Source organism: Notothenia coriiceps, unplaced genomic scaffold (assembly GCF_000735185.1).
Source record: "Notothenia coriiceps isolate Sejong01 unplaced genomic scaffold, NC01 NC01_scaffold00026421, whole genome shotgun sequence".
Lineage (NCBI taxonomy): Eukaryota > Metazoa > Chordata > Actinopteri > Perciformes > Nototheniidae > Notothenia > Notothenia coriiceps.
The window spans coordinates 1,776,920-1,786,286 of record NW_011359122.1 but is presented as its reverse complement, the minus strand read 5'-3'; the positions used below and the strand labels follow the sequence as shown (position 1 = coordinate 1,786,286).

The 9,367-nt window shown below is 43.8% G+C and overlaps 1 protein-coding gene across 1 annotated transcript in view; it reads left to right on the top strand.

Moving 5' to 3' along the window:
* The window catches only part of LOC104956922 (neurobeachin-like), a 56,508-nt gene that overhangs the window by 39,492 nt on the left and 7,649 nt on the right, over window positions 1–9,367 (top strand). Inside the window, exons 9-14 of the mRNA XM_010784502.1 lie at window positions 1,106–1,273; window positions 5,718–5,807; window positions 6,734–6,911; window positions 7,682–7,753; window positions 7,871–8,026; window positions 8,668–8,838. Coding sequence (XP_010782804.1) covers window positions 1,106–1,273; window positions 5,718–5,807; window positions 6,734–6,911; window positions 7,682–7,753; window positions 7,871–8,026; window positions 8,668–8,838 — 835 coding nt within the window. The remainder of the gene's footprint in view (window positions 1–1,105; window positions 1,274–5,717; window positions 5,808–6,733; window positions 6,912–7,681; window positions 7,754–7,870; window positions 8,027–8,667; window positions 8,839–9,367) is intronic.

Sequence of the window (9,367 nt, the reverse complement as noted above, 5' to 3'; positions counted from 1 at the left end):
GGGGGGGGGGGGGGGGGAGGCCTGGAGTTGTTATGGGCATGTCTGCATCTCTAAAACAAGGAAAGGGAATGACTGAAAAAAAGATGCACTGTGGATATTTTCCCACCGTTGAAGAATACATCGTGATTTTGCCTTGCACTGTTACATTCACAGACTAGTACATTCACACACCCAGAAAATCATAGTCCTCTGCCTCCATTTTTTTGTCTTTCTTTTGTTCTGTTCTCCCACTAGCCCACACTCTTGCTTCATCTATTATTTCATTTCTGTCAGTGAATCTCTCCCCCTGCCCCTCTGTCTCACTCTTCCTCTTTTTCCCCCTTCCCTCCTTTACTTTCTCCCTCCCTCCCTCCCTCTTCCCATCTTTGCATGTGCCACTTTCAATTGAAGTGATATGCCCTGTGGCAAACTCTGCCTCTGTGTGCTCGAGCAGGCTTTGTTGGTAATGGCTGTTATTCCTGACGCAAGGGGAGGAGTGTAAATTCCTCCAGCAAAGCCTTACACCAGCATGCATGGGAATTATATTGTACTGTATTGTGGAACAATACATCAAACCCCCAACGCACGGCCTCCATAGGTTATTTATAATAATTATCAGCCTTAAATCCTATGCTGAATCTCTCACCAACACTCCCACAAGAAATCAAGTCTCCCTTTTCACTCTCACAAGTAATGTATCATTGTTGCCTCTGCAGATGATTTTACAGTAAATTGGATCCCTGTTAGTATTGAACCAATTTCTTTGCCTCCATACAAATGTAGTCGGTTGGTATTTTAGGCAGGCAGAGAAATGTGATATGAGAGTCTTGTCTTGTTAGCTGATTACATTAAAAGGTGGGTTGCAGCTTTTGTAATAGTTATTAGCAGTAAAACAGGTTACATATTTATCTTTATTAAACCTGAGCTGTTTTCTCTTGCAGTACTCCAGTAATATTAGTGTTGAGAGTTTTAATGTGATGCAATGCCCTGGTAGGTCAACTGAGTACAGTGAAGTTGGCTTTGTTGTGGTCAGTGTTGTGTGGAAGTAGAATGTGTGTTGTGTCTTTTTGCCCATGTGCTGCTGGGATGCCTCTCACCTCTAATTGCCCCCGTTCTCCTCTCACAGGCCCTGGAAAGCGAGTTTGTGTCATGTCAGCTGCATCAGTGGATTGACCTTATTTTCGGCTACAAGCAGCGAGGCCCGGAAGCAGTGCGTGCCCTCAACGTCTTTCACTACCTGACTTACGAGAACTCCGTCAAGCTGGACAGTATCACTGACCCTTTGCTCAGAGAGGTAAGGCACACACACATCGCCATGGAGACAAAGCCCCTCCCCCCTCTCTCTTCCCCACCAGAGGCACAGCTTCCTTTCTCTATTTGTCCTGGCATGTGTTGGAGCTCCGGGAGCATTCATATCACGCATCTGTCAATCAATTATTGTGTCACGCAAATGTAACCCGTGAGAGAATTTGGCAGAGCTGCTGACTCATCATCTTGTTTTGGGATTAGTGTCATTTTGTGATGAACCGGGTTATTAATTTCCTCTCTCTCTCAGATAAACAGTAATTTTTTCATATCTGTCCACATTATTCATAGATCCTCTTAACATCACATCGTGGGCTTTTTTTCTTTCACATGCTGAATATACTGTATGTTGTTCGCTATAAACAGATCAATAAATCTGACTGAGCTCTATGATCAATCAACAGGGGTCACGAAGTCAATATGTGAGGGAGTGAATCCTCTTGTTCTTCAGCAATTAATTGAATATCTATTAGCTCGGCCGTACTACTCGTGAATAGCTTAATTGCGCAGAAGCGAAAGGGGACCAGAGACTGCAGCAGCTGGCATGCATTGTGGTACTTTCAGTTTGAGCTTGTCTCCTCCTGTGATATCCACCATCTGCTGTCTGCAAAACAAGTCATTTATATACTGTCACTTCCAGGGGCGCCTTTATTTATCAAGTGACCACTATGCAAATCACCTGCAGAAGATGTGGCTGATCTAATTACCAAACCATATTGTGAAAGGTTTGGTTTCCACCATTTCCAGGAAGATTTAGGTGATGCTTTCTTTATTTATCATATATCAGGCTGAGGGGATTTTAGCCCTCTTCTCCCCGCCTACTGTTACCCTGAGAGACAGTACTGTTGGTTAGTTAGTTGCACATTAGGGTCCCTGCTACTCAAACTCTCTAATTGTACCCAGCTGATGTCATTGCTATTGTGACATGTGATTGTATTTGTGCTGGAGAGAGAAACGGTCTCAGATAATTGCAACTGATCTGGTGCTCATGTGATGAGCGCTAATTGAGTCGAGCTTTCATACCTTCAATCGTGTTTCTCATTCCAGATGGATTCCTCCTCCTGTAACATAAAGTAAAACCTTGTATATGTGAACAACCTATATTTCTAAATACTAAAACATTGCAGTTTCCTGAATATGCACTATGAAGAAGTCTTTTGAAAAAGATTAACGTTTCAAAGCAGGTAATTGTAATTATACAGTAGAATTGAAAATTAAAAGATCTAATATTTGTCAAATATTCAATTGTATTGTATTACTTTAGATGGATATTTGTTTTACAGCCTGTATTGTGTACAGTATTTCTTTAGGCTGATCAGATTACATCAGTTTGACTATACTTTGATCACCTACTATGCAATACATTAAGTTGAGTTTCCTGCACAGAATGGGATCATTAAGGTAATTTAGTAGGCAATTTCCTACAATATTTAGTGTGGCATTATTCACAATATGATCTACCTCTCCTTCTATCTGGCCCAGGCCAGGTCCGGGCTGATTCAGTGAGGTGGAGCATGGAAAAGTGCTCAATGAATGTCTTGCTAAGACCTGCCCAAATGTGAAGATTGACTCCAGGGTATTGATTCATTCTGGGCCTGACAGGTGAAACTGCAGATCTGGCATTAGTCATAACAATTAAGGCATTTGAAAAGTCAATAAATTGGAGGTCATGAGGGATCATTTCCGCCCGTGTGTCAGATGGAAATGATGACTCCGGCGGGCCTCTGGATGAGGGCACGGTGACAGCTCCACTGGGCACACCGCAGAAACAGCGGTCCTTCTATGTGATGCTACTCCTGACAGCCTTCTCTTATGGAAAAACATGACAGCAGCCCCTTGAATCAAACCCTGCTGTGTCACTCAGAAGTAAACAAATTATTCATCAGTGGGACTCCATTCTTCCTCCGCTGCCACCGCCCCCTCTGATTTGACAAAGACAACAAAGTGTGCTACGGCTCGCAAATGAAGGGTTTGAAGAAGCTGAGATATATTTAAATAGATTTCACCTTGATATTCTCATAGTGAAGGGACTCAAGTGTTTAAATGCTTGACCTTTATGATAAAAAAACTCCCTTCATATGTTTAACATAGAATAGGATTCAGTGTGTATTGTCACAGACGATAACTGCATTAGAAACAATCACCTACTAGTGAACATATTGTTTGGGACATTTCTGCTCCCACTATACAATAGTGCAGATGTCAACTCCCAAGCTGTCAATCAAAAAACACCCTCAGGCTAATTCTCCGTTAGTACTTAACAATTTAAATAACTCCGAGTAGGATTATACTAAAACATTGGCAAATAAAGGATGAGCAGCAGTTTCTTTACTGAGCACAGCCTCACTATACTAGGTAGTTGGGTCTGTATGGTTGCTGTGCTGCTTTGTTTCTGTTTTTGTAATTATTTCGATGCTACCTCAAAGCCAGAAGTACTTAATGAAAACAATTTGTCAAAGGGTGAAAGCTTCATATTTGTAGTTGCCATGTGATCTCAGGTGTCGTGAGTCAGCATGATCCCACGCTGCTTAGTAGGTCACTGCAAGGCCGTGTTTGCATTCTGTCTGACAGAGCTGTTGTGTTTCTGCGTTGCATGAGTGCACTGGAGGATGCTGTTGGGGATCATCCTCCATGGAGTCTCTCTGTCACCAGTCTGGGAACCAGGCAGCAGATAGAGAGCGGAGCAGCTACTCACCTCCGAAGCCTTTTGCTCATGCCAAAATCGGATGCAAACAAAGTCACACAGACAGACATTCAGACACAGTGTGTTATGATGGATGTTTGGTGCTCACCCAAGCAAGGTGGTTGTTGCTGTGGGGGGAAGATCATCCAGATGGCTTTGGCAATAAGTGTCACTTATCAGCCAAAAAGCAGAGCCTGAAGTGACTTAAACTAATGAACTGCCTGTTAAGTGCTCTCCATCTCAGGCTGAGGTAGAGATACGTTTCTGACATACCTCACAGAGGATTACTGTCCAAGCTCCTCAGAGATATTGACATATTTTGATCATCTAGTGGAGGAACATGTTCTTGAGTTAACCTTTAACAAGTCCTACACCCCTTAGCCCGACACATACAAAAACACAGACAAATCTTCCTCCCCGCACTCTGGGAACCATCTTTGGGCGTCAAACGTTGTCTGAGACTACAGAAGTGAGATATGCAGCAGCCCAGCGGTATTAAATCATCACAAGAAATGTGGTGATGTTTTGCACATGGCCTCCTCAGCCTTTCTGATCTTAGTATCACGTTTCGTTATTTGAATAGACATTGTGACCTTCACCCTAACCTTAAATAGCCATAATTTCAGATGCTTATTACTTGAAAGACTGCGCTGTAAAGATCACTGACTAGCACTTAATGGTTGCCAAATGGGCTCAGCAACTCACATGAAACTTTCACTGCTGTGCGACAGCTCCTTTTTTGGTGCTGTGGAAGATAGGAAGTGACCAGGGGGTGTTGGGGGCGACTGCTTGGCTTGCAGGTGGCCTGTCCTTATTCAGTATCACCTCCAAACTTCGCTAGCCACATCTCCCTCTGTGGCATGTGCTACCCAATAGCTCATTTTGATAGTGAGTTGTGTGTACAGGCGAAGAAAATGAGGGCTAGTCACCCCGGCAGTCAGAAGGGCGGGCGAGGGGCTGAGCGATGTATGTTCCATTGTGCACAGTGGCAGTGACGGACATCTACAAGCTCCCCTCTGATGGTGGAAGTGGCTCCAGTCACATCAATCACTCCCATCGAGTGCCCCACTTTCAGTCAAGCTCAGCAGCTCTTCCTGCTTGTTTTTTCCTCACTTACGGATGGCAGGGGAGATATTTGTCCTTTAAATGGAAGTTATTTTCCTATAATAGTAAAGGCTTGATTCTTCCTATGTGTCTTTTTGTTTGTCACTTCTTTTTCCTTTCTTTTCCTTCTTAGTCTCAAGCATCCATTCTCCCTTTTCTCCCCATAAATCATCCCTCATCAAGGAACCCGGTGCCAAATTACCTTGGTCTGCTGTGTGATTGTGTGCTTCTGTTGCAAACGTATGTGTGTGTACATGGACATGCTTTTCTCCTTTGTTTCAAACACAATAACATCTAAAAGCAAGCCGGCCTGCTGCAGTCCTAGCTGCATGTCACTCCAGGTTAACGTTTATGCAGCGGGGGCCCCTGCGCCTGGAAATGGGAATGGTTAACTGAAGCATGTTAATAGGAAAAGGCTTGTCTCTTCCATACTAACACTTGGATGACTCTGCAGGCTGAGGGGGGGAGGGGGAGCACCCAGGCGGATTGGGAGTGCTCCCCTCTCCCTTTACCTCCCCCTTTTCTCAGAAGCACGGCTGAGTTAGGATTTGCTTGCATTGTCAAGTAACGCATTGACCCATCACTTTGATGCATATTGATTGTGACAGCCGCTCTCTCTCTCCCTCTCCCTCCCTCTCTCCCGCAGGCCACAGAGGCACAGATCCAGAGCATTGGACAGACGCCATCTCAGTTGCTTATTGAGCCACATCCTCCACGCAGCTCCGCCATGCACCTGGTGAGAGCAATGAGCATTCTGGGAAAATTCCCTGCACCTCTGGTGGTGGTGTGTGTGAAAGAGGATGTGTGGACCTTTGGTGGTGTGGGTTTTTGGGCCTTTGTGTGAACAAAATGAATCTTCCTGATTTCTTATTTCTACCCATTTCCTTTAATTCAATCTGTTGTGCTGACAAAAAAATGACGTTTCAGAAATCTAACATGTAGGTCACAGACACGCAATTTGACAACAATTCTCAGTTCCAGTTATCTGCACTGTTTCTAACTGTTACTGCCACCTAGCAGTGTGGTGTAAAGGGAAGAGTGCTCCCTGCTGGCCCAGTTGTTTCCTCTTTCTGCTGTAAGCTGCTCTTCCCTGTCTAATCCATGTAATAGCCAGCCTAGCCCTCATTATCCCCACATGGCTATCCCTGTTTCTCTCTCCCTTCAAGAAGCTTTGTAAGGCAGATCCCTTTGAGACCTTTTAGTTCAATTTCCTACTTTTTTCACCAGAATGTTTTCATAAAAGATGAGAGCTGAAACTGGTTTAAAACTACTAGTATTGTCACGATCCCTATTTCTTCCATCGCTTTAACTCCTGCTCCACATGTGGTTCCAACTATTGTTGTAAGGGTTGAGCTGAAAATCATAGTTGTGAAATAAGTACATCTTTAAAAACGTATGTAGTCTCTTTCATTGCTTCTTCTTTGTTGACCAAACTCAATCTGTCTGATACATGTGTATGCACCCTCACTTGAATTCAGCTCTCCTCTGTATCTGAACCTAGATCTAGCTCCAACCTTTTTCTAATTGCCTAAATACAAACCTTTTCTCCCATCTTTTCATACTTTCATCTTCTTATCCCTTCCTGCTCCATTCTCTTCCTCCTCATCTCCCACTATCACATCCCTCCACCCTTTACACTCTGTATTTTGTTTTCTTCCACAGAGTCCTCTTATGTTCAAAGACCAGATGCAGCAGGATGTCATCATGGTGTTGAAGTTTCCATCCAATTCTCCTGTAACGCATGTGGCCGCCAACACCCTGCCCCATCTTACCATCCCGGCTGTAGTCACAGTTACCTGCAGCCGTGTATTTGCTGTCAACCGATGGCACAACACCGTCGGTGAGTGAATCTCAGCACACATTCAAACATACACACATGTTTACCTGATAAAAAAATATAAAAAGTGCCACACCACATGTGATACCTACCACAGCAGCCGCCCTGTAAAATCACTTCATCACCGTCACACACAAACCTGCCCACCACTCATAATAGAGCTGTAGCCAGCTGGCTATGTGAGAGGCGAGCACCTCCTAGGTAAGCTGACCATGAGTGTTTCCACATGCTCCTTTTCAGACATGTGTGAACAACACAACCCACAGAGCCCCTCCCTGGGAATCAGCCTCACCTCAGGGTCAGAGGGCCAAAGCAATGGTTACTTGGAAATTAGGCCGCAACTGCACCACATTCTCCTCACACGTCCCCATCTGTCACTGCAGAGACACTCTGAGCTCCGGAGCAAAGAGTCCGCACTGTGTGGCTGCTAAGGCTGCTCCCACACTAATGAACACAGCTGCAGCACCCTCGCCATCCTGTCGGAGAGGAGGGAAATGTGGTTTGGCTTTTCAGAATAATGATGATAATAAGGGCTCCATATTTTCAGGCATGTTGCTGTGTTAAAACTGGCCCCAAATACAAATTGTATGGATAAAATGTCTCTATTTTAGTTTGACACAAAATGAAATCCCAGTAAGACGGATGGGAATATCTCTGATAGACCTTATGAAGGTTGTGTGTTTGTGTGTGTGTGTGTAAGAATGCACATGTGCAGACTCACAGGTGAGAAACCTCAATGATTCATTTCTGTATGCCTCCATGCATGAATCCAGGTCTCCGAGGAGCACCGGGCTACTCTCTTGAGCAGGCCCATCACCTTCCTATAGAGATGGATTCTCTTGTTGGTGAGTAAGCTTCCTGGATTTAAATGGAAAGTACAGCATCAAACAAAATAGACCATTGGCTTTAATATCTATTTTATCTTTGAGGGTCTGAGTTCTGTTCATCCTTTTTTCCCCCAGCCAACAATACAGGAAGCAACAAGCGTCAGATCACAGATCTAGTGGACCAGAGCATCCAAATCACCACACACTGTTTCGTGGTGACAGCTGACAACCGTTACATACTGGTGTGTGGCTTCTGGGACAAGAGCTTTCGTGTGTACTCCTCAGAGACAGGTAGGTTACAGTGTAAACTCTATTTGGTATAGAGGTGTGCACCGATGTGTGGAGGACTGAGCGCTATGATGGGAAAATACAGTATTGTCCCGGTTTCCTGTCGACAAGCCTTGTAGAGAAACTAATGACTACACTGTTATACATTTGAACACACTGATGCATCAAAAAGTTACTTCTCCTGCTTATTTCCTATCCATTGGTGATGATTCAGAAGGAGCAAGATGAACATATCGGTAACACACACGTTTAATTATATAAATGACTATTACTGCAGCTTGACAGGTGGCATTTACCTAATTGCTTCCAAACTTTGGGGTTACGACAACACAAGAGGTCAAGCGGATCGTAAGGATGAGGACAAAATCTGTTTATTTTTCTTTTCACATAAGAAATACTGCATGCTTTCACCCTTTCTATCCTAAAATCTTTTATGTATTAAAAACCAAGTGGATCTTGTGGTCTCTTTTAAGAGATCACAAGATAAAAAGGCTGGGAACCAATGAATTAACCATATTTGAGATATTTCTTCCACTGCTTCCTTTCTCATCTTAGGCTTTGAAAACACAGCCGGTAGTCATTTTGCCATGTTGCATTTGAGGAACTTTTGACACTAAAAACATGTTTGTACATCATTTCTTCAGGCAAGCTGACCCAGATAGTTTTTGGACACTGGGACGTGGTGACATGTCTGGCCAGATCCGAGTCTTACATCGGGGGAGACTGCTACATCGTCTCTGGGTCCAGGGACGCTACGCTGCTGCTGTGGTATTGGAGCGGACGGCACCATATTATTGGCGACAACCCCAATAACAGTGAGTATGCATGTGCTCACACATGAACACGTGTAAAGTAGCATCGCCCTCTGGACAAAGTTACAGGAATCCTCACAATGTTTAATACTTTACCAATAAAATATACTCATTGTAAAAGTCTAGAAAAAAGGTGCATGAGTTCATTGCTAGTATTTTCAACAAGTTGTATAGGAAGCACGAGCCTTTGATCATCACTGGAGAAAAAGGAATTCTCCCCTAGAAATAAAATAATGATAAGAGACAGGGAGAGGGTAATTTATCTGCACTGTAGCTGTGATATATTAGTGTGATTTATTGCATTGAGCTGTGCTTCTTTCAAGTAGAGGACTCCAGATGTCTTGGCATTCAAAATGGTAGACCCCAGTGTGTGATTTCTGCTGCTCAGTTCATTTAGTTGTTCATTCCCACTGATTGTCTGTGTTCAAAACAATCCATCAGGGTAGGGGGAAACAGACAGTACAGTACAAGTGAGTAGCACCATATATGGTGAGGAATAGAAATGTGAGAGGAGGTAGAGTTTTTGTTTTAT